General features: G+C 37.9%; 2 protein-coding genes and 1 long non-coding RNA gene across 6 annotated transcripts in view; 2 read left to right on the top strand and 1 right to left on the bottom strand.

Annotated features, from left to right (window-relative positions):
* The window catches only part of LOC135112043 (T-cell activation inhibitor, mitochondrial-like), a 70,025-nt gene extending 53,801 nt beyond the window's left edge, over positions 1–16,224 (top strand). Inside the window, exons 1-9 of one of the 2 annotated variants that reach the window (XM_064025907.1) lie at positions 7,693–7,838; positions 8,675–8,940; positions 9,467–9,693; positions 10,081–10,301; positions 10,703–10,794; positions 11,315–11,415; positions 13,768–13,911; positions 14,020–14,151; positions 14,687–16,224. In XM_064025907.1, the coding sequence (XP_063881977.1) occupies positions 8,917–8,940; positions 9,467–9,693; positions 10,081–10,301; positions 10,703–10,794; positions 11,315–11,415; positions 13,768–13,911; positions 14,020–14,151; positions 14,687–14,924 (1,179 nt within the window). In that variant the 5' untranslated portion in view covers positions 7,693–7,838; positions 8,675–8,916 and the 3' untranslated portion in view covers positions 14,925–16,224. Of the gene's footprint in view, positions 1–7,692; positions 7,839–8,674; positions 8,941–9,466; positions 9,694–10,080; positions 10,302–10,702; positions 10,795–11,314; positions 11,416–13,767; positions 13,912–14,019; positions 14,152–14,686 lie in introns of those variants that run through there. The other variant, XM_064025908.1, reaches the window with a different exon arrangement.
* LOC135112045 (uncharacterized) lies at positions 9,529–20,087 on the bottom strand. The gene is made up of 3 exons (XR_010274013.1): positions 19,881–20,087; positions 10,071–10,294; positions 9,529–9,668 (listed from the first exon to the last, which is right to left on the bottom strand). It is a non-coding gene; the product is annotated as an uncharacterized LOC135112045 (long non-coding RNA).
* LOC135112044 (amino acid transporter heavy chain SLC3A2-like) lies at positions 18,820–27,229 on the top strand. 3 transcript variants are annotated; one of them, XM_064025910.1, is made up of 10 exons: positions 18,820–19,069; positions 22,160–22,317; positions 22,635–22,798; positions 23,044–23,168; positions 23,433–23,594; positions 23,752–23,872; positions 24,296–24,416; positions 24,628–24,861; positions 26,503–26,643; positions 26,812–27,229. In XM_064025910.1, exons 1-7 carry the CDS (start codon positions 18,971–18,973, stop codon positions 24,313–24,315), a joined length of 849 nt encoding a protein of 282 aa, XP_063881980.1. In that variant the 5' UTR covers positions 18,820–18,970; the 3' UTR covers positions 24,316–24,416; positions 24,628–24,861; positions 26,503–26,643; positions 26,812–27,229. The 3 variants fall into 3 exon arrangements, with proteins under 3 accessions (XP_063881980.1, XP_063881979.1, XP_063881981.1); XM_064025911.1 differs by having other exon boundaries at positions 18,823–19,069; positions 22,163–22,317; XM_064025909.1 differs by having other exon boundaries at positions 24,296–24,861.
* Positions 27,230–27,872: the final 643 nt, after the last annotated feature.

Genomic DNA, 27,872 nt, shown 5'->3' with positions numbered 1-27,872 from the left:
GCCTGAAGCGTTGTTGCATCAGTTATTCTTCACGCTGCACACCTCCTGTGAATATCTCTTTCACCTTACCTTTCCTTTGTGTCTCTTTTTCTCCCACTCGCTTGTTCCTTCCTCCATCTGTCTATCAAGAGTCTCCTATCTACATCTGTCTGAAGCAGTGTGTCTCAACCTGGGGAGCTGAAATAAAGTGTAGGTGGTGCTGGGAGATGTTGCATGTATGGCGGTACAATGTCAGTATTGCTTGGAGGAGATGCAAAAGTACCAAAAGGATATTTTATAACGAGAGTATACTTTTTGTTTGATAAACTTTAACTTCTTTTCAACTGTTAATGTATTTTAGCATGGTAATGGAAAGTACTATATTTGTACGAACAGAGAGAGAGAGAGAGAGAGAGAGAGAGAGAGAGAGAGAGAGAGGGGAAGGAAGGCAGAGAGGCAGAGTGGCAGCCAGGCAGACAGACAAACAGAGAGCGCCAAAGAAACAGCCTGGCAAACAGACGAACAGAGGCAGAGAGACAGCCAGACAGACAGACAGAGAGGACGACAGAAATTATAATGATGACACGTCTCGCTAATTCTCCTTGGGTTCCCCTTGAGAAATCTACTTAATGGACGGGAGGACAACTGGTGTTCCTCAAACGTAAAGGATCAACAACATCCGTTTTCTTTCATCCGCTGCTCTTGTCCTGTGTTGTTTTCCATCCCGTTTTTTTTTTTTTTTTTTCTGTCTGCCATTTGTGTTTGTGTTTTATCTTCATGCATGTTTTGTTTGCTCTTTTTTAACAGCTTGTGTGTTGGCAAAGCGCAGAGAGAGAGAGAGAGAGAGAGAGAGAGAGAGAGAGAGAGAGAGAGAGAGAGAGAGAGAGAGAGAGAGAGAGAGAGAATTTTTCACCTTTATTAATGACAGTTAAGATGATCGAATATTTGATATTTAGTAGTACAATTTTTGCTTCGTGGAATTGCTCTGGATTTCTCAAATGAAACACTAAAACGTTTTGGCGTCTCATCTCGACTTACTTTACCGGGTTATACTGAATGTTCTTGTATTTTTTGTTTTTTTTTTCATTTATTTATTTATTTATTTTATTTATTTTTTATTTATATTCTTTTATTTATTTTTTTCTTTTATTTTCACTTTTTTTCTTTTGTTACTTTTTTGAGAAGGGTGATTTATTTATTGTAGTGATAGTTTAACCCTTTGAATGCTATGGCTTTAATTCTCTCTCTCTCTCTCTCTCTCTCTCTCTCTCTCTCTCTCTCTCTCTCTCTCTCTCTCTCTCTCTCTCTCTCTCTCTCTCTCTCTCTCTCTCTCTCTCTCTCTCTCTCTCTCTCTCTCTCTCTCTCATCTTGATAAAACGGTCTTGTGTATATTTAGTATTTTGAAAGATAATATTCAGAGATGAGATATTTAGTGAAGCTTTTTTGATGCATGTAGTTTAAGTTTTGCTTCGTGAAATTATTTTTGGTTACTTGGATGAGATAAGATACCATGAGCAGTTAGAAATTCTTTACCATGAACCGAAGAAATTCATATGAGAACCTAATTAATAATCTGTGTGACCTTTCAAAAACATTTCATAGTAGAGGACGTTTCAGAAATACGAGCCATGCCACACGTACAGTAAAAGTATAGTAGGAGAAATAGATAAAAAAGATAATAAATAAAATGAGGGATAAGGTGGCTGGGAGGAGAACACAGACAAAACAAATCTTGAACACCATAATACTCTACGCTAAATAAACAAACTGAAGGAATAAGATGCCAAAAAAGAACACAAATAAACAAAACCTTTAATTTCCCTGCTATTCTACACTAAATAAACAAACTGAAAGGATAGTGATAAGGTAACTGAGAGAACATAAATAAACAAAACCTTGAAAAACTCTATTATTCTATACTAAATAAACTGAAGGAATAAGATGCCAAAAAGAACACAAATAAACAAAACCTTTAATTTCCCTGCTATTCTACACTAAATAAACAAACTGAAAGGATAGTGATAAGGTAACTGAGAGAACATAAATAAACAAAACCTTGAAAAACCCTATTATTCTACACGCCCGTACGCTGGGGTGAGACTAGACCCCAAAGGAAGCCCATAACTAGGTTTACGCGCTCGGTACAATCTTCCTCCACGTACGTAAACGAGTTAGCTCCGGGGTAGAAATGGGGAGGAAGAGAAGAATGGCCAATAGCGTTCCGTTTACTCGTATATTGCGATTTTAGCTCCAGGAAAACTATTGCCTTTTGCTTCCACGGAGGATTCATGAAAAGATGCCCGGTTTTGTGTATCATTTTATTGGGTAGGTTGTTCAGAGAGAGAGAGAGAGAGAGAGAGAGAGAGAGAGAGAGAGAGAGAGAATTTTTGTTACTCCCTCTTACTTTTTTTGTAATTATTTTAAAAAGTACGTTGTTTTATTTTTTTTTTTTGTCCCATCTTAAAATCACTCAACCAATCAGTCAGTTATTAATCTCTCTCTCTCTCTCTCTCTCTCTCTCTCTCTCTCTCTCTCTCTCTCTCTCTCTCTCTCTCTCTCTCTCTCTCTCTCTCTCTCTCTCTCTCTCTCTAACATTCCTATTAACCATTCCAACACCGCGTTATCACCTTCATATCCTTCCTTTCTCCCTCCCTCGCTCACTCTGCACAATAAAAATGATATTAAAGTTTTTAGTGCCTTGTAAAAATGTTCAGTGTCTTTATTTCTCCCTTAATCCGCCACTAAATCCCGTTTTTTCCTCCTCTTTCTCTTTTTTTTTAATATTTGTAAGTAATTTCAGCTTACTGACGGCAAATATGGGCTATATTAATTCATTTGTAATCACAATGTCACCAGGTATTGTTTTCAGTATTTTGTTGTGTAAATACATCAGATTCTCTATATTCATTTTTAACATTTTCATAGACTTGAGTGTGTGTGTGTGTGTGTGTGTGTGTGTGTGTGTGTGTGTGTGTGTGTGTGTGTGTGTGTCTGTCTGGCCACGTTTTTACTTTTTTTTGGGTTTGTTTGTTTGTTTATTTGTTTTGTCCTGTTTATTTACTTATTCATTTATATATTTTACCTACTTGCATCTTTACAGGAATAAGTAATGTTTGTAATGCCTCATGTGTTTATACCAAATTATCGTATTCTTGTGTGTGTGTGTGTGTGTGTGTGTGTGTGTGTGTGTGTGTGTGTGTGTGTGTCTTGATCTTCAGTATATACACAGAACAGCGAAATATAAGTTAGGGCGAGAAGTAATTACAGGGTAGATATAGAAGAGCCGTGGGAAGACGTAGAGGTTGATAAAACAGGGAATGATGAGAAATGAGTGAGGGAGGGCCGGTAGCAGAGAGAGAGAGAGAGAGAGAGAGAGAGAGAGAGAGAGAGAGAGAGAGTAGAGGGGAAGAAGAGAGTGTGTGGGAGACAGTGTTGTTATATAGCAGGAGAAAAAATATATATATGTATGAATAAGAGGGACTGGAGAGAGACAGAGGAGGAGGAGGAGGAGGAGAGATGAAATATGTGAATAGGAAGAGAAGCTGAACCAGAAGCAGAAGGAGGAAGAGAATGTAGGTGCTGCTTTATGATGCTGCACTGCTTCTTAACTTACTATTGTGCTGGAATGGTTCACAGAGGGAACCACAAATTAGCCTCAGTATATTACAATGAGTAAATGCTTAATAAAAAAATATAAATAAAAAAAAACAGGGGGAGTTCCTTTAGCCAGTTGAGTTGTGGAGATAATGCGATATGCTTCTCTTCTGAATTAGCGAATTTGTCATAGCAAAGTGGAAAATTAGAGTTTGGCAAGGAGTTCCAGAGTTTTATTGTATTCCTGTGGTTCTCTTGTTTTTAGTTGTTTTTTATGATCTTGAATTTGATATAGTTCTTCAAGTCACTCCATGTCATAGGAAAGTAGAAAATTGGAAATAGTTCCGAAGTTTTTTTTTTCTTTTCTTTTCTTTTTTTTATTCCTGTGGTTCTCTCTCTCGTTTTTTTTGTTTTTTTGTTTTTTTTGTGGTCTTGAACTTGATATACTTCTTTAAGCCAGTCCAAATCACAGGAAAGAGAAGAATTGGATATAGGTAGAGAGTTCTAGAGTTTTATGTTCTTCAGTTCCTGTGGTTTTGTTTTCTTTGGTATTTTATCATCTTGAACTTGTTTGGTGTTCGTCTTTCCCTCATCAGTATCAATAAAATCACGCCCATGCCCCACCTGACCTCCGGCTCGACTCATACTCAAGAAGAAACAAATTAAGTTAAATTTCCGGCAGCTGGCATAGTTTTCAGACCTATTTAGGACACTTGTTTCCGTTCCCGTGGCTAATTGGTCCAATTATTACGCTCAGACTAATGCTGGGTTATGGGTTAGGAGAGAGAGAGAGAGAGAGAGAGAGAGAGAGAGAGAGTGTGTGTGTGTAAGTGTGTGTGTGTGTGTGTGTGTGTGTGTGTGTGTGTGTGTGTGTGTGTGTGTGTGTGTGTGTGTGTGTGTGTGTGTGTGTGTGTGTTTACAGAAATGTTGACCCTCACGTGACAGGTAAATTCCAGTCGCCAGTATTTCATAACGGACACTCCTTTCATCATGGCTTTTACTTTAGACCAGTAATAACAACATGGCTTTTATTACTTCATTAGAGCAACTTTGTAAACTTTCACCGGACAAAAATATAACTAGAAGCACTAAAAACTTTCAACTGCTCCGTTATTTTTTTTTTTTTTTTTAGTCGTGTCTTTCAGAATTGTACCCTCGAGAAACCAGCGGAAGGAAAGAGCTATTTTTGTACGCTTGCTTTATCGTACACAAGGAGACTGAAAAGCATCCCTTATACTCGCGGAAATATAGTAGTACCAGGTATATTTTCAGACACTGTTGACTCTCATAAGGACTGTTTTCGAAGGTCACGGGAGTAATTTAGTCGAGCTGTGACCGTATTCTGAAACACTTCTGCGCCGCTCCTCCACTTCATTCAAGAGGCTCTAGTTAAAGGTAGACAGGCTTCTTCTAAGGGTGTCTTTACAGTTCTAGTGACAGATTAACAAGATTTCTACATTATGAACAGGAGACAGAGGAGAACCCCACTCCATTCAAGAGGCTCTAGTTGAAGGTAGACAGGCTTCTTCTAAGAGTGTCTTTACGGTTCTAGTGACAGATTAACAAGATTTCTAAATTATGAACAGGTGAGACAGAGGACAACCCGGCTGATCATCTCAGTGGCCTTTGAAAATAGTGGTGGTGAAAGAGCAAAGCGTTCCTGAATACGAGCCCTCGCCCTTGAAAACCATTATAACTTCCACTAGAGTCCGTTATAAACATAGCCAAGATAAGACGCCGAAACGCTTGAGAATGTGGTCTTAGATGTCGTAACGGATTCTGTGAACGAAACATTCTCGCGTATCCAGTAGAGAAGGAAAAACACATCCACGACCCTTAAGAGCAACCCTCGTGGCAATCTGCGGCAGTAACAACGCTGAAGATCCTTTGATTCCCAGTACCTTGGAGGACGGAAAGGAACTGGATTACTTCTCTCTGCCGCCGATTGGAAACAAAGCGAGAGAAGGATCGCTGTGTTTGTGTAAGTTTGTGATGCTTGGGTTCTTGCTTCACTTTTGCCGTTTCTTATTCTTTTGTTCCCCTTTGTTTATTTACCTTTTTTTTATTTTTATTGGACTGGATAAACCTCAAAATGGTTTGTGTTTAATTTGTTTCATCCTCTTATTCCCCTTTTGTTTATGTACTATTTTTTTTATCGGACTGAATAAACCTCGTAACGTCCTGTGTTTCATCTCATATTATCTGATTTTTCGTGGAATTTATGTTTACTGTTTACACGCAGCACTTCCTTTGGCGTTGCGTTCCTGTATTTCTGCATATTTTAAGCCGTTTCCTTTGTGTGTGTGTGTGTGTGTGTGTGTGTGTGTGTGTGTGTGTGTGTGTGTGTGTGTGTGTGTGTGTGTGTGTGTGTGTGTGTGTGTGTGTGTGTGTGTGTGTGTAGGAACTTGTCTCTTCGATGGTTTATCTCTTGCTTTCCTTGTACGTATGTTGTGAATTAACAGATAAAACATAGATCAAACATACGAAAAGACTAGAAGACGTATGTAACATTCCAGGTATCTAGTACTCCTTTATTATTGACGAGTTTCCCAGGACTCTTCCTTCTTTCTTACTAGGGTCGCCGACAGAACTCAGAAATGTTCTCAAGGCCAGTACTCTGAAACGCTTTGATCTCCCACCACAACTATTTTCAAAGACCACGGAAATGATTAGCCAGTTTCTCAAGAGTGTTCCTTCTGTTAATAGTGTAAAAATCTTGTTAATCTATCACCTGAATCATAAAAGCACTCTTAAAAACCCGTGTAACTTCAAGCAGTAGAGCCTTTTGAATGTAGTGAAGGTGCGGCGCGACTGTTTCAGCATGGAAGAACACCAGGAATACGAATTCTCTTTACCAGCAGGGGTCGCTGATGGGACTCGTAAGAAACCTTCCCATTTCAGCGCCGCCCCCGAAGGACCAAACTAAAACCCTGTAAATAGGGGACCCCACTCGGCGTCTTATCTTGACTACTTTAAACAAGCTCAATTTTTCATTTAGGTCTTCATGATTCTGGCGATCGCTTAACAAGGATTCTGTATTATGAGTGAGGAAAGCACTCATGAAAATCCGAATACTAATCTTTTTGAGGTTGGAAAATGGTGTTTATTAGAGTCCAAAGCGTTTCAAAATACGGGCCCGGCAGGAGTCGTTCATAACCAGACGGCGGGACGCGCCCTTCCCTTCTCCAGCGGCAGCAAGTTCCACAAACGACGTCTTTTCAAGGTGTGGAGTCCCTTCTCCTCACTGCTTTCACCCTCCACTGCTCTTTAAAGGGGGCGGAGAGGCCGGATTAATTGCAGGAGTCTCCACAATGGCCCTAAATCCCGTTAAATGGCCCGAGTGGTAGGAAGGGAGGGGGAATTCTTGCTCACTACAGATATACAGATATAGACCCTCCGTGCCGCTACACTGTCATCATGAGCACTGTGTATTTAGCCTGCCAGGTGTTGATTGTGTATCCTGCATCATCTCCACACCTGAGGGAAGCTGCCTTTCCTCTTATCTTCTTTTGTCTTCCTCATGCTGTTCCTCTTTACTCCCTCCTCCTCGCCCTCCTTCTAGTCATTAGCATTACGGCCTCACGCGCGGCTGATCATCACATTATTATCTTTTTATTCTCTCATTTGCTGTATTTTTTCTTTCTTATTTATTGATTTATGAGTATTCCTATTACAGTGAGATTAAAAGTATGCTGGCTTCCTTCAAAACCACGAGTTAATTAAGCTGCTTTGGGGAAGTTATTTATAATTTGACACAAATGTGAGAATGTAATGTTCATGTGCTGTATATTATCATTTATTTATCCTCTCTCTCTCTCTCTCTCTCTCTCTCTCTCTCTCTCTCTCTCTCTCTCTCTCTCTCTCTCTCTCTCTCTCTCTCTCTCTCTCTCTCTCTCTCTCTCTCTCTCTCTCTCTCTCTCTCTCTCTCTATATATATATATATATATATATATATATATATATATATATATATATATATATATATATATATATATATATATATATATATATATATATATATATATATATATATATATATATATATATATTATCTTTCATATTATTTTTCCTTAGCCAAGTCGGATGGTAGTCGGTAAATGAGTAAACTTAGAAGACGGGGCATGTTTACATGATCGAATCAGCTGATCCATGTCACGTAGTCCTAGATTGAAGTTATTTCACGCGTCTCTTCTATGAAATATCGAGGAACAGAGCACAGGACTGTCATAGATGATTAACCTGCACCTGCGGCAAGCACGATGGAGGTGAGGACAGAGGAGGCAGTTTAAATTAGTGTATTTTGTACATATCTCTTGCCTTCACCTGGACTCGCCTACGGCTGTGACCCTGTATCAGCCTGTGTTATCAGTGTCACCTTGAACCACCTGGTGTACACCTATGCACTGACTGATGAGGAAAACTTGACAGTGTGATGCCACTCCCTTCATATTTGCAAAGACTCCTTTTTAGGTTGTATTTTCACTCTCTCCAGATATCCATGATGACAGTAAATCTTGTTTATAGACGACGTTGTGGTTTGGATAATTCCACAGCACAAACAGTTAACATACTCACAGCACACACAGCCAGGCATATCAAACATGTCATACTGATATATATATATATATATATATATATATATATATATATATATATATATATATATATATATATATATATATATATATATATATGTGTGTGTGTGTGTGTGTGTGTGTGTGTGTATGTGTATGTGTGTGTGTGTGTGTATTTTTTTTCTCTTTTTTTCTTTTCCTGCACATCACATTTAGATTCAGGTAGTTAAGTGGTGCCTGATGGTGGTAAAATGTGCTGTCCAATCTCTATATCTCATGTATCATATCTACTGTCATGCAATTGCTGTTTACTTTTATATCACATGTTTTTGTTTTTTTTTTTTTTTTTTTTTTTTTTTGTTGCCTTTGTTTCAAGGCTCCATGCTTCAGTCTGGAAAAGCTAAATTTTCTCCACATTATTTAAGCAAAGCATCACTGTATGACTCATTGCATTTGTTCAGTACAGTGACAGAATATTATGTGAAAAGTGTTGCTGGGCAAATATGTAATTAAATATCCTATTTCAGATTCATTTTATTATTGAAGAAATCGCCAGTACTTCCTGACATAGTGTGGCTGCAGGTCCGTGGTTTGTCCTCAGCAGAAGTTGCCACTGCCCTGCGACCTTTCTACTTTCTTGTCCACCCAGACTTGTTTTGCCAGCATCCACGAGCCCAGCACATCAATGACTCTTCCCTCAAGCTCCTGAACAACCACCTTGACCTGCTCATCAAGGACCAAAAGCCAAGCCCCATCAGTCTGCAGTTCTATGTCAGAAACAAGAATTTGGAAGGTTTGTCGCTCACTTCAGCACACCCAGAGAAATGGACAAAGTTCGTTTGGTAATATCTAGTGCAGCCATCTCGCAGAGTATCATAGTGTCATGAAAAATGTAAACCCTTAGATATAAACCATTTTTAAGTTTTCATATTGCACAGTACAAAAAATAGCATAGTTGTGGCAACAGAACTACATATTTGAAATTCTCTCCTCAAAACCATTGGTAAAACTTGTATTTACATCAATAGGTAGATAATTATGGACACTCACAGAAGATCTCGTAGAAGAGACTCAAGCCTGTGACTCAAGTTCGGCATTAATACAAGGAAAGGATGATTCAAAATGTGTATAGAAGAGCCAGCTTTTTATGTAAAATTTAAATAGCTACAGGGAAAGATTTCCTTTTGTCTCATGGATAATTTTCCTTTGTATTGCATTTTATATTTCTTACATTGTGGTACAGTATTAGCAGTGTGGCTGTAATATGGTGACTGTAATATTCATGTTAGCTCCAATCTCATCTTGTCTGTGTTACACAGGCAACCTTCACACAGATTGACCTTTGTCTCAACAAGCCATCACTGCGAGACACCGTCCATGGGATTCTCAGTGTCTTCCATCTCCCCACCAAATATGTGGACAGCCTCCCTGAACAATCCCGCAGGCCAGACAGGAAAATCAAGTGGTCTCGCTCCTTCTATGATGCTACTGGTGTCTTCAACCCAGAGGAAGAGTTTTCCACTGCTCGGAAAAAGGAGGATCTATAGTAAGAATGCTGCCCTCTCTATCATTGATATTTTATTTTCTACAGATGATATTTTGTTTAGATGATCTCAGATAATTTTGAAAGTGCTTTCCTAAATCTGAATCCTATTTTGTGCTTAAATTTCTCGATGTTTACATACATGAATTATAACAGACGTGGAATTTACTCCATAACTACTTTACATAAATACGTTGAAACAGAGGTAAAGTTTGCTCTGTAATTAGTTTGCAAGATGTCCTCAGTTCATTCTTCATGCCTGAATAATAGAAATGCACATCTGGCAAATTCCCATCTAGCATGTTGTTACATGCACAGACAATGAAGAAACTACCACCAGCATACTTGTCCAAAATTGTCATTGTAAATTCATAACTTACATCTTTGCAGTTCATGGCTCATCAAGAACATGGGAGAAGCTGAGAAGCGACTGGCAGTGAGTGAGCCCATCCGGCAAGATATTGTGAATCTTCAGGCAGGGCTGATAGAGGAGCTGGGGCTGACGAAGCTCACCTGGCAGAGAGGTCTGGGCACTACACACCTACGAGGATGTCTACAGGGACTTCGCTCCTTGATGATGCACCATCAGGAGGTGAAAGACATCCTGAAAGGTGAGGACATTATTATAGGTTATTGTGAAAAATGTAAAAGTATTTAAGGGAAAAGTGTAGAAAAGTTGTATAAAAGAAATATGAAGACTGCAGGAAACAAAAGTGTGAATGAGAAGACATAGCCAGACTTTTCTATCATTACTGGTTTCATTTATTTTCATAATAATATATTAAGATATTATTAAGACTCTCTGTCACTGTGCATTGTGCCCTTATTTTACCTTAAGTTTTCTGATTCGTTGACAATATCCTTACAAAATTTGACAACCGACAGATGTTAAGCAAATTGAGGAAAGACACCTAGCACAGAGCGTTTGAGTGGTGCTGATTCAGTCGTTGATCATGTCTGTAGCTGTATAACCAAGAGTACATGCTTGATAACAAATGTCTGGCTTTCACAGGCAGGGCAATTCACTTTGGCAATGAGACAGGTGTGAGCTTTGAAGGTGGCGTCGTCCTCAGCACATCAGAAGTTCGGAACCAGTGGCTGAAGGTGAGACAAAGAAAAGAAAATACCATAATATTCATTTTCCAAGACAGACAGATCTTTTATGAGTGATATCTTGTACAAGTTTTAATTAAGTTTTTGATGCAAGAGTTGAATTTTTAACTATAATCTGATGGATGGTTGCTTGTTACATTTATGTAGAGAAATTATCTAGTAATGGCTTTGGGATTATTCTTACAATCACCATTCATTGATCAAACACTGAGGGCAGGTATTGCCTGGGTATCAAACTCGGGACCTTCCACTTGTCGGGCAGATGGGCTAACCATTACACCACAGTCACCTCTGAGTGACAACCCTTACTTATACATTCACAGAGTTTATAGTTACATAATGTGAATTCAAATGTGTAGGTTGCAGCAATGCGGAGGTCATTTGTTGGCAAGCTCCAGCTTCAGTAATACTTTTTTACTACTTTTCTAATAGATCTGCATTTGCTTACATAAAATTTCTTTAAGGGATTTGAAAAAGAAGTACTTAATTGTGAGATTTTCTCTACCATCAGCTGATTGTCAAGCTTCCTGAGCAAGATGCCGTCCTCCAGCGAATACCAGGCATGCAGAAGGCTGTCTCTAATGCTTTAAGGGATATCAAAATTACACACAGGTAAATCTTTCACCTATGGTATCACTCGTATTGCTTTGTATTTTTCACATATTTTAGCTGGGCCATCTTCCTCTGACTATTGCTCCCTTTCTGGAATGTAACCTTTAAGTGGAAGGACAGAATGATCAGAGATGGGCACCTGTTCTTTACTACACTACTCCATTACTAACAAAGTTACATTTTTTAGTAATATGGTAGCAGTCTCATTATTGTCTTTTAGAGCAATATGCTTCATAACTTATATTTCTCTGCTTCATCACTGTGTAGCTGAACACTTATTGGCCATTATAATATCAAACAGCCAAAGGCATGCATACACCAGTGTGTGCCCAGCCAGCAGGAAGCCAGTGCTCAGTTCATATTTGCTTCATGCTAGTAATTTTACTGACTTTTAATTAGCCTTTGTAAATGTGACATACTTCTACTTAAAGTTTTATTTCTCACTCAGGGTAGTGTCAATGAGTAGAATAAAGCACATTGTGAGAAGCCTCCAGTGTATTGGTGACATTTCACTCAGGTAGAGCTGCTTCAGACTGAATACTGGACAAGACTGCAAGACACTGATATTTGTATACTATACTTGTGAGTGGGGTGACAGTTTAGAAAAGGAGAGATGTTACAGAAGGTGTGTGTGTGTGTGTGTGTGTGTGTGTGTGTGTGTGTGTGTGTGTGTGTGTGTGTGTGTGTGTGTGTGTGTGTGTGTGTGTGTGTGTGTGTGTGTGTGTTTACCTAGTTGTGACACACGGGTGAAGAGCTAAGCTCGTACTGTCCCGTCTCCATGACTTTTTATCCAACTTTTCCTTAAAGTCATGAATATTTGTAGCACACACCACTTCCCCTTCCAGTCCATTCCATGCCTCTATGCTTCTTTGAGGTAAGCTAAACTTCTTTTTGTCCCTTCTGCAGTTTTCTTCCATGTCCTCTTGTTTCTCTTTCGTTCATTATAAAGAGATGTTCCCTATCTAGTTTTTCCATCCCACTCAGCAATCTGTACAATGCAATCAAGTCACCTCTCTCTCATCTCTTTTCCAAGGTTGGGAGTTGCATTCTAGCTAGTCGCTCCTCATATGACAAATCTTGCAATTCTGTTATCATCTTTGTTGCTGCTCTCTGTATTCCTTCCAACTTTCTTATGTACTTTTTTTCATGTAGTGACCAAATTACCGCTGCATATTCTAATCTTGGATGTATCATTATGGTGATTATTTTCCTCATCATTTCTATATCCAGATACGCAAAGGCAACTCTTATGTTTCTTAGTAGGCTGAGAGTTTCACCTGTTATCTCATTAATATGTTTTCTGGTGATAAATTCTGAGAAAATCACTCCCAGATCTTTTTCTCTTGTCTTATTTATTGTGTGTGTGTGTGTGTGTGTGTGTGTGTGTGTGTGTGTGTGTGTGTGTGTGTGTGTGTGTGTGTGTGTGTGTGTGTGTGTGTGTGTGTATGCACTAGTAATCAGGATCACAAGATGTTTGTGATAACCAGCTCTTGAATTCTCCTGAAGTGAACTGAGTGCTTATAAGTGACCATTCATAACACAAGGCTGTGACCTACACACACACACACACACACACACACACACACACACACACACACACACACACACACACACACACACACACACACACACACACACACACACACACACACACACACACACATATCCCTTTGCTTATCTCTCTGGTACCATTCAGTAACAGAGAGAAACTTTTGAATCTTAGTAGGATTCAAACCAACATGCTTGGTGTTCTCAGCTAGTGCTAAGTACACTAAGCACATGACATCATCTACTCTGTCAGCTTGATGGCTATGTGTGTGCATGTATGATTGTTGTGTGTGTGTGTGTGTGTGTGTGTGTATGTGTCCCATGTTTGAGCTTGGTTAATTGTTGCATGGCTTCTCACAAGGTGTTTTACTCAACTATTTTTTTTTTACCTTAAGTCTTTGGACTTCCTTGGTAAAATATAATTATTTTCAAATGTTTTGTTGTACTTTATTTAATGTAGTTTTTGTGACCCAAGTTACAGTTTAGGTGTCCATATTACAATTTAGTGAAGTGCAGTAACCTGTGCTGCATTTTCTGTTGATGTACCACAATAGCAAGTAATATTGTCTGATTTATGAATAATAAAGTTTAATTTTTGAATAGTGATGCTTGCCTCTGAGGATAAATAGGGCTGAAGCATAGATACATACATGTGTAGGTAGAGATTTCTGCTGTGGTTCATCCTTTTGAAAGAATGGCAAGGAATAGGCATCAGATCCAAGAGAAATTGATGGGGATATAGTTATTAGTAATGTTGCCACTACTGTTATCAGAGGTAATTGTTATGGATGCTCTATGTTACAGAAAGTACCAGTCGTATGTGCTTTTAGAAAACTACATCCAGCACCTGCGTCGTCTAGTCACAGCACTGGGAGACTACAGGGGTCGTGATGCCTTTCCCAAGACCTGGCCAGAGTCCCTATCTTCCCTGGAGCTTGTGGTGGAGTCGTGAGTAATCCACACTTCCAGTGGTCCTGATACAGTGGAAATGGGAGAGTGTATCATACCACTGACATCACAATATGTTGCATTTACAGAGACTTTTCTTTGTTATAGAGCTGCAGGACCTCTGATGTTGTCTCCTACGGGTCAGATTTTGGCCCCTTCCTCCTGTCCTCCTTGGTTGTTGGTTAATTTCATCACAGAGAACATGGATCAAGCTGAGAAAACAATCAATGACTACCACAGGTTAGTTTCACTGTGAGAGTCAGTGAGATGTTGGATTAATACCAAGATGGGCAATTATTTTGACAAGCAGACTACTCCATGGAATGACCACTTTTGAAAACACCATTTTTATTGTGTGCTGGTAGTGAATTGTTCCAGTTGATGTTGACTGAAGACTGCAAGTACTTAGAGGGATCAGTGAATTAATGTGAGTATTGTGATATGTAGGATCGAGAAATTTCAAGGTTAAAGTGCAAAATTTAGTAATGCAGATTTGAGCAACATTGATTGTATTCATTTGATATTAGTGTTATCAAGAGATTGTGCTCTCTCTCTCTCTCTCTCTCTCTCTCTCTCTCTCTCTCTCTCTCTCTCTCTCTCTCTCTCTCTCTCTCTCTCTCTCTCTCTCTCTCTCTCTCTCTCTCTCTCTCTCTCTCTCTCTCTCTCTCTCTCTCTCTCTCTCTCTCTCTCTCTCTCTCTCTCTCAACTCATCAGCCTAAAATTTTTGAATTTATTTGAATGTATTTGAACCCATGAGCCCCATTTTCTCCCACAGCATCAGGGACCGAGAGAAACAGTTATATGAACAGTGTAAGAATGAGCTTGGCCTGGAGTTTCTGGAGAAGGATGACTCAGTGATGCCAGCTATGATGATACAGTGCCTCGAGCGCCTCCTGAAGGACGCCTACCGCCTGTCCCCATTGCTTACTGGTGCAAGACTTTGGGTGACACACTACTATGCTGTCATGCTGGATGGAGAAGTGTGTATACCATGGGAGTGGAGCTATGGGTAAGAGACTGAGAGGTGGAACAAACTTGCTACCAGGGTAATCCTTAATTTTTCATTGTGTTCTTTGTTGATTGCAAAGATTTAGGTTTGATAACTTTAAACGAAAGATGCTGCACTTGCTGGTGTCAAACAAATAGAAGTAAAGACCAAGACAGTTCCATAAGCAGAGTTTGTGTTGTTCTGGTTTTGTTGTTGCTTCTGAGTCATCAATGCGTTTTTTTTTTTTTTTCTTTTTTTTTTTTTTTGCATTCCACACTCTCTGATGTTCCATTCCCTCAGGGAAACTTCCTCTGCAATATGGCTCCAGCAGTAGTTTTTTAATGAAGAAGGGTTCTGGCCAAAGACAGCAAAAAAAGGCTAAATGTAAAAAAGAAGGCCCACTTCTTCTGTTATGAAGTTGTGATATCTTCTACTTAGAAAACATGGCATTTTCACTGCACAAAAATGTACCCAAGCTTTTAGTTTTCTGAGTTTAGAAGGAAGTAAGCAGTGTACATATGTGCATGGTTATAATATGGAGCTCTGCCAATATCACTCAATTCCATTAGAAGCATTGTACCAAACTCATTCATAAGCTGTTACCCAAGAAAAGAACAAGAAAATGAAAGTACATATTTATTTGATATATGGTAGTTCTGACAAGAGGACAACAATCACATTTTTGTATATAGTACCATGTAGAATGCCTTAAGACATTTACTTTCTGTGGAAGAATTTATTCAGGTGTAAAGATTAATTATTGCATACACTACATGCATCAATTTACATACAGACTTATTATGTTAAGCAAAATATGGGAACAATTTTTTTCCTTTTTATAATTTCTCAAGAAAAATAGTGTCACAGTTAATTTATTTAGGGAATGGCAGTGCTGGTGTGCAAAAATATATAGAGAGAGGGATAGCTATATGTATATACATACATATTAAAGTCATATAAGATCCATGAGTTAATTCATGGAAAGACGTGGCTCAGTGGTGTAGTGGTTCATGCTGCCGGCTCACAACTGAGAATCCTGGTTGTGCAGAGATAGCTTGTGCTCAGTCTTAATTTGTGAGTCATAAAGGCAGCAGTCAGATAAATAGCTATACAGTTTGCAATGAATCAGGTGCTGCTTTTATTGACAAATGTAGTTAATCTGTTATTTACAAACTTATAAATTCTGGACAATTGTGTTGAAAGAGACATTTTTAGACATTTTATGGTGCTATAGACATTAAGTAAAGTGTGTGTGTGTGTGTGTGTGTGTGTGTGTGTGTGTGTGTGTGTGTGTGTGTGTGTGTGTGTGTGTGTGTGTGTGTGTGTGTGTGTGTGTATGTGTGTAATCTACAGCATACAGTAGTAACAGTAGTATGCCAGCACACATACATATGTAGTATACCAGTGTTCATCTGGTGTATTAGCCTTCTCAAAAGGTATGCTAAGTGGAAAGGGCTGTGTTCTATCTTTCTATTAGTTCCATTCACTTTAGAGATGCCATAGAAAAGTTGTATATATTCTGTCTTTGATAGACCAATTATAAAATGCACATTACGATAATAAATATATGATGTGTATATACTGTACATTTACAGCTTTTTATTATCTAAGAATTAAGTTACATTATGTAGACAAATATTACAGACCAAGTGTCTAGTGAATAGTAAACGGAATGAATATGGACAGTAGGAGTATAGAAATATATTATTCTTTGTACTAGACTCAGCTGTCAAGCTGTCAAAGAAAGAGAAAAACAAGAATTAAGAGAATAATTGAAGGAGGAAAAAATGTGCTGCTGAATTTAAAAAAAAAAAAAATGTGGGAGAATTTTCAGTAAACTTCAAGGAATATACGGCCTAAGGTAACTTCTGCAGCAGATTATGAGGAAGATTTTTATACTTGCAAAGGCTTACAAGATAAATGAGACTGGAATTATTGAAGTATTGATTATTAAAGAAATAAAGATCATTATGTATTTAAGTATGCACAATGTTGCAAGAGATATTATAATGGAAGTATGGAAAGATATTGAACTGAATATTGAAGACACAAAAGTGTGAGGTGTAATTATGAAATGTAAAGAGAAGAATTAATACCTTTTTTAGTACTTAAAGTAGTAAAATAAAATATAGCAGGAAGAAAGAAATCATTACCAAGAGAAGATAAATACATAAAGAAAATATTTAGAAAAAAAAAAGACAAGATGGAGCTTATTATAAGACTATTTTCAAGAGAGAGAGAGAGAGTAGGGGGACACCAAAAGAAAAAAAAATCTTTATTTCTTTAATACTGTTAATTGTTCCTATCAAGCACAATATGTCATTTTCTTTATTAATTTCCTAACCTTACTAATTTTTTACATTTATAAGCCTTTGCATGTATGAAATTCTTCCTCGTGTGTCCCAGCACCATGCATTCCTTGAAGTTCACTGAAATAATTATGAGTTGAGTTTCTAGCTGAACAGAACTCTCTCTCTCTCTCTCTCTCTCTCTCTCTCTCTCTCTCTCTCTTGGATACTGTATACGCGTATATGATGTAGAAAGTTGGAAGTGCGCCGCAATTAATTAATTAGGGTGCCAAGAGCTGTCACTACGTCACACTGGCTCTCTGCCTCTGGGTCTCTGGGACACACTGAGACAGCCATGGTGGGAGAGGCGACAGTAAAGGGACAGGGTCAGCGGTCTGAAGGTTAAGTCAACATTATTGCCTTGATGGGACAACAAAGAACTAGAACGTGAAAATCGTCTCGCAAACACGTGTAGCGACTTTTTAGGGCCAGTTCAGTATGGTGCATAGTTGTTGTTGTTCTATAACCATGAACGTGTTGCTAATTAGGTCTGTAGGCCAATGCAAAAGTTGTAAGTGATAGGGAAAGAAAGTATTTTGTTTGTTCATAGAGAATAATGTATGCAGATGTATAGGAACATATTCCTTCATGGTCCAGCGTAATTACTCGAATAGACAGGCAGACAGGAAGAGAAATAGATGGATGGGCAGAAATAGATTGACATTGAGGCTGATGGACTGATAAAGGGAAATTTTACAAATCGAATGGTTACTTGTTATCTTATAGTTCTATGTGAAAGGAAATTTTACAAATTCTTGCGGACCACATTTCACTGTCAATCACCAAGTTATTAGGAAATTTACATTGATAATTTATATACAATCATTTTGAGATAAGGATAGTGCGTGCCATTGAGAGGGAGAGCTTGCACCTTATCGGGATTTATAAATATGCTGATAGTTATTCTTCTCACGTACGGTTTACAAAAATACCAGTGTCTGCATGACAACATGCAGTGGCGCCTTCCTAGATCACCATGATTCTATCAAGTCAGCTGATTGCGTAAGCCGGTCCGGGCTGGAGCGACGAAGGGAGGGAGTTGTGACTCGCAACCCGACGATCAATAATTCAGTCGTCAATCAGTCATTTCCGTACAAGACTTCCTTTCTAGCAATGAATTTAATATATGTGACGTAGGTGATGATCAATTCTGGAGTCTTAACTGATGTTTTATAGTAATGGTAAGCATACAGAAATCGAGGCAGCCTCACAACTCCTTCTCTTTTCTTAAGTATGCAATGCGGCTGTTACTTTTACCGCCCCACTGCAGATCACATGATGGAATTTTACCTAATAAGATGATATAACATGGTACATGTGTATTTCATATATTACAAAAACATTGAAAAAAATATCAAATTACATATATATGTAGAATAAAGTAGGAAATGTAGCTTTATGTAGATAAATGTAAAAAAAAAGTTTCAGTGTTTCGTTATCTTTTCATATTTAGGGATGTTTTAATGATATAAAACGACTGGGTGGTGAATTCCTATGCAAAATTAGCTCTTATTCTTGTTTAAAGGGATGGGCATTGGTGCCAAAAGCAGTAGGAGGTAAGAAGAAGGGGTGGGAGGGCATGGGGTGACAGTAACAGCGGGTGTGGCACTCCATTGCACGGCCAGAGCTGCACGAGGAAGGACTTGGCAAGAAGCCCTACTGTGACCTCAGCCCCTTAACTAGATTATTTTTAGATTTACGAAGGTAGCCAAAAGCGAGGACCATGAGTGAGGAGAAGAACGGGCTGACCCACGGCTCGGCAAACAGCGAGATGGCACCGCAGGAGGATGGCACTAAGGTTCCTCTCACCGACGAACCTGGGGTAAGACTTCCATGTTCTTAGGGTGCCATATGGATGTACTGTGGTATATTGTGATGTTTTCCTACTATACCGGAGTGATTCTTTCATATTTCGGAAAGATATGTTAAAGAAGTGAATGGTTTATGGAAAATCTAGGTATATATTTTCGATTTTTTTTTTTTTTTTTTTTTATGGTGAGATGTACTGTACGTACTCTTGATTATTGTTGCATTTTTTATTTATTTTTTTTTGTGCTGTTAATTCGTAAAAAAAATGGCGTAGGGAAAATTATCGACTTTTTTTTGTGAAAGATCGATCTATAAAATATTTATTTAATTCTTATTTTGTATATGTAAACGTGATTTGTTGCGCGTTATTTTAGTTCTTTTTTTTTCAATAGCGATCAATGTGATTTTCATTAAATTTTTATATGTACTCGTATATATAAACGTGGCACGCTACGCGGTAGTATTATTTCGCTAAGCTATATGTAGAAATTTTGAAAAAAAAAAAAAAAAATTATATATATATATATATATATATATATATATATATATATATATATATATATATATATATATATATATGGAGTGTTCTGAGAAATTATATCGATTGTGCCTTGAATGGTGTGACTCCAGCACTTCTTGATCCGTTTGATAATCCTCCAAAGTTTAATATATTGACGAGGTGACAAACCCACAGTGCTGCGCAGATATTTGAGGGATGCAGCTTTCCGAAAATTCATCCATTGAAACTAATTTTACCATAAGGGAATTGGAAAGTGGGCACCCATGCAGCTCTCAAGGACAAACAAGACGACATCTTTTCTTACCGACATCGTGGGCCATTCTTTCATGTATTTTGCTGCCGTTTTTGCGCACATTTGGTGAATGGGAGGGCGCCTTTTGTTGGTGCATGGAAGTGGTGGTTGAGGAAGTAAGGGGCAGGAAGCGGCTTCTTGAAACCTTACAAACTCGCGGCAGACATTTTGTGGATTCTGGCTGGCTTAAGTCGAATATTAGCGTTTCCTGATGCGGACTTCAACCTCCCCCCCCCCTCTCTCTCTCTCTCTCTCTCTCTCTCTCTCTCTCTCTCTCTCTCTCTCTCTCTCTCTCTCTCTCTCTCTCTCTCTCTCTCTCTCTCTCTCCTTTGTGTGTGTATATATATATATATATATATATATATATATATATATATATATATATATATATATATATATATATATATATATATATATATATATATATATATATATATATATATATATATATATATATATATATATATATATGGCATGAAAAATAATAAGTATATATATATATATATATATATATATATATATATATATATATATATATATATATATATATATATATATATATATATATATGGCATGAAAAATAATAAGTATATATATATATATATATATATATATATATATATATATATATATATATATATATATATATATATATATATATATACAGGGTGTCTCAAAAAAATGTACTCACTCTTAGAATTATGAGAAAACCTTTATTTATGGACATAGAGTGAAATGAAATAGCATCGAATACATGAGACAAATGTGTTTGAAGAATCATGTTTGCGAATGTTCAAATTGATGACTATTATTGTCCAGACAACGCTGATAACGCGCACCAAGGGATTCGCAAACGTCGCGAAACATGTCATTAGGAATATCACGACATTGTCTTTCAATTTCTAATTTCAATGCATCAATTGTCCTTGGTTTGTTGGCATAAATGTTGTCTAAATGGTGTCCTGCAAATCCTCACGTAACAATTGAACGCCATGTAAACTTACCAGGAGTAACAGTGTGGTGTGGAATATCCGCATTGGGCATCATAGGACCTTTCTTTTTCAACGAAACTGTCAATGGTGAGAGCTACCTCAACTTGCTTCAGGAATTTGTTGGTCCACAAATTACAGAGATGTTTGGTGAAGACAGCGATATTTACTTTCAGCAAGATGGAGCACCTCCCCACTACCATCGCGATGTACGAGCTTACCTTGATGCAGTGTTTCCTGACACATGGATTGGACGAAGGGGCCCCATTGAATACCCTGCGCGTTCCCCAGACCTAACACCCATGGACTTTTTTTTATGGGGATACTTAAAAGACAACATTTATGCCAACAAACCAAGGACAATTGATGCATTGAAATTAGAAATTGAAAGACAATGTCGTGATATTCCTAATGACATGTTTCGCGACGTTTGCGAATCCCTTGGTGCGCGTTATCAGCGTTGTCTGGACAATAATGGTCATCAATTTGAACATTCGCAAACATGATTCTTCAAACACATTTGTCTCATGTATTCGATGCTATTTCATTTCACTCTATGTCCATAAATAAAGGTTTTCTCATAATTCTAAGAGTGAGTACATTTTTTTGAGACACCCTGTATATATATATATATATATATATATATATATATATATATATATATATATGGCATGAAAAATAATAAGTATATATATATATATATATATATATATATATATATATATATATATATATATATATATATATATATATACTTATTATTCTTCATGCCATATTTATACTTTTTTTATCATCCAAGTTTCAGATATGCTAGTAGTCAGGCTTATGTTCAGACAGTTGTTGTTCTATAATAAAATGCATTCTTAGAGTTGATGGTTGTAGCAGAACCACAATGGGAATACCGGTCAGATAGCACTTTCATACATTGTCATTTTTCTTGATTCTTTACCAGTGCACTAACTTGAGGATCTTGTGAGAAAGAAGTTTTAGGTTACTGAATCTTGTACTATTTGCTGATGGACAAAGTTGGAATTAAAACTGCAGAAAATATTGAGATCAAAGACAAGGACAGTCATATCAACAGTATATGCTATGTAATGTACGAATCTGCAAATGTTTCAGTAAGCTTGAAGACGTCAGTGTACAGATGTATATGCTTTGAAAAATTCTGAAAATCCTTTATACTGGAGTTATTGCTACATCCCTCGTCTTTACACTGAGATGACCTGCACAGTTTGTCAGTTGAAATACCCATCTTTTTATATCATCAGAGATAATATGAAATTATTTTCTCTTATCTAGCAGGTTAAGTTCTCAAGCACCAACCCACCCAATGGGGATGCCAAGATTGATATCTCCTCTGGCCCAGCCTTCAGTGGCCTCACCAAGGAGGAACTCATGAAATATGCTGATGACCCATTTTGGGTGCGAGTGAGATGGATTCTCTTCATTCTCTTCTGGTGAGTATTGTGAATCCACATTAATGAGAGGAAATTAATCTGTAGTTTTTTGACCTCAATTACATTTTATTGTTAGTATATCCTTGTAAGATCTGTTCATTATGATGAAATAGTTGCTGGTATCAGAAGCAAGTTTCTCCTCTCTCTCTCTCTCTCTCTCTCTCTCTCTCTCTCTCTCTCTCTCTCTCTCTCTCTCTCTCTCTCTCTCTTCTCTCTCTCTCTCTCTCTCTCTCTCCTCTCTCTCTCTCTCATGAAATACCGATGATAATGAAAAACAACCTGCATCTACAACTCTCCATCTTTATTTTATATCTCAGGGTTGGCTGGCTGGCCATGTTAGTGATGGCTATTGTGATCATCATTCAGGCACCCCGCTGTGCCCCCAAGGAGAACCTTGAGTGGGTGCAGGAATCAGCCATGCTCCAGTATGACATCAATCATCCCGTGGACATTGACGGCAATGCTGAGGAAACACCTGAGGGTAAGTTCAGTTGGGAAGTTTTGATGTGAGCTCAGATTAGGTAACAAAAAGTTTCCAAACTCTAGCTTTTTTAAGTGCTTTCATCACAGTATTCAGATTTGTCAGTTTCTTTATACACATGTATGTTAACTATAGTGATGCAAACATAATTGAGAAAGGAATGTACCTTTATTAGTTGGTAGGCCTTCTGAACTGACAGCACTTATGTCATCAGGTTGTTTATGTTGATTCTTGCTTGTATTCAGACTTGTTGAAGATGGCTGCAGACCTGGGAGTAAAGACAGTCTACCTAGAGAAACTGATCAGCAACTACAACTTTGAAAATATCAACGCAGTGTACGACAACGCAGAGGCCTTGGCTGTTCTGAAGGTATGCTTTGTTGATCTGGTTGTAATCATTGTGTCATTTAGTGTCATATTCTCTGTGTTTTCTTGTCTTAAATGCATGAAGCCTCTTGGGTATTTTTGAAGAATGAAGTAAATGCTGTTTTTTATAATAGTGTTAATGATGATCAAAATAAAGTGTAAGATTAAGTAGTTTAACACTGTGAGTTACTAATTAAGTAAGAGTAATTTTGCTGTAGGACAGGAATGAGAGACATAAGCACAGGTACTATCCATTGCATTTCCACAGGCTGCCGAGCATGCCCACGTCCACATTGTGACTGACTTCGTGCCGTCCCCAGTGCTTCTCAACAACACATGGCGCCAGAATCCAAACATGTCCGACTTCTTTAATCCACCAGACTCAGGCAATCTTGACTTCTCCAACCAGGGTCTTCTTGATAAGCTGATTGTGAGTGTTACCTATTCTCTGTCTGGCTTAGGTACAAATTAAAATCCTAAATGTTACCTGTGAGTTAAGTTCTGTACCATATAGACTACTAGACATTTCATTAGTGGTAATATAATAATAGAAAAAATGCCCTCATTCCCTGTCTCCCCACCTGCAGGAACTCTTCAGCACCACATGGGCAAGTAGGGGAGTTCTTGGATACCTGTCAAACATTGGTGAAGAAACACTTCTAAATGCCACTCGCCATCATCAGCAAGGGACTGGGACGATGTGGATGGGTGAGTCAGGATGGAATCAGTTTTGCTAATTACCATTACTGTTAAGTTGTTTTGCCCCATTTTACTTTTGACTTCAGTGCAAGGATGCTTTTGTCAAAATGATGTTTGTTTTGATGTTCCATTGTACTAATCCTTAACAAAGTTCAACTGCCATGTTTTTTTTTTTTTTTAATAATATTAACTTGGATATAATTTGCTCAACTCAAACCATATTATATATACGTGGTCATTCACTGGGGTTAGTAGAATACAGCCACTGTATTTGTTATGCATCATAAAAGATGACCAAAATGGGCAAAGCAAGGAAACTAAGAACCTCCTATTATATATGTATTCTCCACGGTGAGACAGACATGTTTTTCCTATCCAGTACTCCAGCCCAGCATACAAATAGTATCTCACAACTGTACATTTTCCCCTCAGTGCTGTTGTTTCTGGGATGACGGATGTGAACCACAAGATCAAGGACTTCACACCTGAGTCGTATCGGGAGTTCCTTGACAACCACATTGACAGCAACCGCGATAGCTGGTCCTACTTTAAGGTACAGTATTATCGTCACCTACATTTTATATTGTTACAGAGTTTGTGCATTATTATAACTGAAAAAAAAAAAATTTAGTTTTGGATATTATTTATGGACATTCAATATTGTGGAGTGGATCAGACTTTTGATGTTCTCAACAAAACTTGGTTGCTTACATGATCAGCTTACAATTAAGACTTTAAACCTAAACTTTTCCTATCTCTCACAGTTCAACACCCAAGCTTGCTGAGTCGGACCTTGGCCGTAGCGATGCAAAGTTAGTGACCATGACTCTGTTCCTTGTGCCTGGGACACCAATCCTTGTTGGCATTGAGAAGGACTACTTTATGGCTGAAAAAGGATTCATCAAGGCCCTCTCAGAGTTCAGGGAGAAGGAATCGGTGCAGATTGGCAGCATGGCTTTTGTTAATACCACCTCAGATGACGTCATAGCATTTGCCAGGTAAGAATTTTTTTTTTTTTTTTTTTTTTTTTTTTTTTTTTTTTTTTTTTTTTTTTTGCTTGATAGTAAATTTTTTATTCATGTCTTCTCTATTTACTCTTGGTGATAGGTTTAAGAACATGAGGGTGAGGGGAGCCACAAGAAGTCATTAAGGCTGTATGTGGTAGTATCTTTGTAACACCAAGTTACATCCATCTCTCATTTTTATCCATAGAATTATATAATCTTTTAAAAAATTCCTATTGACATTTCACTGAAAACCTAATTACTGAACTGTTTTCTCTCATCTACCACCCTAGTTGAGGATCAGTAGCCTCATTAAACTAAAATTTATTAAGCCCAAATCCTTTACTTCTATCCTGATTAATAACTCAGAGGACCTTATCTATATGTCATTTATTCTTGGCTTCTTACCTTATTGGAATTATTTGTTAGGGTGTGCTATACTCCTTACTGAGACGTTGATGTGTACAATTCCCTTCTTTTCTTCTCTGTTTACTATCAGGATGCCGTTTAAGTCACATCTGTCACATTCTATACTTATAATTAATGTTGCTGATGCTAGCCATGCTCTCTCTCTCTCTCTCCTCTCTCTCTCTCTCTCATCTCTCTCTCTCTCTCTCTCTCTCTCTCTCTCTCTCTCTCTCTCTCTCCTCTCTCTCTCTCCTCTCTCTCTCTCTCTCTCTCTCTCTCTCTCTCTCTCTCTCTCTCTCTCTCTCTCATGCTACCAGTAACTGTCTTGAAAGCAGGTCTATGTCTGTTTTTTGGCTTGTTTTGTACTGCCCTATTCCCTAGTTCAGTTATAGCACTAAAATGTTAGCAAGAAATGTGAAGGCATTTGCAAATCAGGTTATTTGAAGCAAGGGTCTGCTTCTATATTTTTTTCATCATGGACAGTTTTTATTCCTATTCCTACCCACTTTGAAGTGAGGTCTTGGTCTAGCGTATGAATTATTTGCATGAGCTTTGTCATTGCTAGAGGTTGAATCTGCTGTGGTCTTTTCATCATCTTTATTTCACTGTTAATTTTGACATAAGTGTATAATGTAGGACAGATTACCTTTGGTATATAAGCTTTGAAAAGTTTAATCCTCTAAATTTAGTTACCTACCCTTACTTTTTGATCATACATGATTATGGCAATAGTGGAATTACTGGAGACCATAATGGATATGAAGTGCATCACATAGCCAGGTGTGGATATCATCATAGACTACATCAAGCATTTAGCAGTGTGATCCTCTTCATGGCATTGCTTTGTGTGTATTATTACAGAGGTTACAGTTATAACACCAAGTGGTGCCATGATGATGATGATTAGTGCTCACATTTTAGGCCTCTTAGTGGGTTCAAGCCTTCCTGCTTTTCTAAAGAAATGTGATAATAATATTCTATAGTTAAGGCTTGCATTAAAATAAGTGTTAATTGCAAGTAAAAACATTCTCATTCAGTCTCAAAATTGGATTTGTTTGTGTATGGTTTTGTTTTTATCATTATCCTTTATCTATTTTTTTTTTTCACTATTCAGTCTCCTATATTTATCATCCTTCTAACTTAACTCAGTTTAATTGGCACATCATCATTCCTTAATTTTATCAACACATCACACCATTCCTCACTCACTCCTATCTCTCTCATCAGAGTAAAGAAGGGCACACCTGGATGTGCAGTAGCAGTCAACTTCCATTCTACAAACAGCACTGAAGTTGACTTCAGCGGCATAAAAGGGGTGCCAGAGAAAGGCGATCTGCATATCAGAGTAACAAATGGCACATTTGCGAGGTAAATATGTTAATAAAAAGTTATTTGACTAAAACTTGGCAAAATGGAACATGCAGTGTGTCTTACTTTCAGGTAAATGACTTGTGAATAAAGAAGCAACTGTTGATAAATTTTTATATATCTAATGATGTCATCAGTCACATGCCTAATAAATATTTTCTCCACCAGTGGTGAGATTGGGCGCAAGGATTTATCAAAAGTGGTCTTAAATCCACATGAGGGTGTTGTGGTGCTCTTCGTGCCAAATCTTTAAGTCTGCACACATCCCACCCGCTATTGGCTGCCACTCCCATAGCTGAGGACCAGAGATCTTATAAATGAGAAACCAGGATCTGGAGGCTGCATAATGGCTGGCTGGTGTGGGCATCACGTTTATTCCTGCAGTATTGAATGTTCATTCCTCTAATGTGGAATTAAATCTGCATTGTCAGTTTTATCAATAAATGAGAAGTATTATTTTAGAATGAAAAGTCAGTTTTGCTTGTGAACAAAAGATATTAATGCACTACTATACACAGCAATTTAATATGGCATTGCTGCCACGGTTAAATCCGTGATGTGAATAATAACTCAAATTGGAAATTTATACTGTGTTTTATTACTCTATTTATTGTAAAGAATATGTTTGAAAACTTTATTTACTTTTTTTATTTTTTTTTATGATTTCATTGTAAGCACTTAGATTTACATGTGCTCCTAAGTCCCATAGAAGGGGGGGAAAAAATGGAGGGGGTCAATATTTAATGCAGGAAGTGTATACATAACCAGCTATGAATAGTAGTATGGTTTGTTTAATAGAAAGGCTTGTAGATTAGGGGCTTTCTATCTGCTGTTGTTCCCTAGCTACTCTCTCTCTCTCTCCCTCTCTCTCTCTCTCTCTCTCTCTCTCTCTCTCTCTCTCTCTCTCTCTCTCTCTCTCTCTCGTAATTTGGAGGAGAAGGAGAATGGGGGGAAGGAATGAGGAGAGAAAAAAAAAAAAAAGCAGGCGAAGAAAACTAGATAAAGAGTCGCATAGCCGAAATGTTATAGTTTATTTTCCTGTCAACCGCCGCCCTTCAAATGGAAGAGGTGGAAGGATGAGTGGAAAAAAAGACCTGGTGGGTGACAGTGAGCCACTGAATGGAGAGGTGTTATAGACAAGGGCACATGTTTGCTCTGCACACAAGGAGGGTGCTAGTTGTGATAATACTGTGAATAATAAGAGTATATGTCGTCTCCCTTGCGATGAC

Source organism: Scylla paramamosain, chromosome 23, assembly GCF_035594125.1.
Source record: "Scylla paramamosain isolate STU-SP2022 chromosome 23, ASM3559412v1, whole genome shotgun sequence".
Taxonomy (NCBI): Eukaryota; Metazoa; Arthropoda; class Malacostraca; order Decapoda; family Portunidae; genus Scylla; species Scylla paramamosain.
This window is presented reverse-complemented; position numbering and strand designations above follow the sequence as displayed.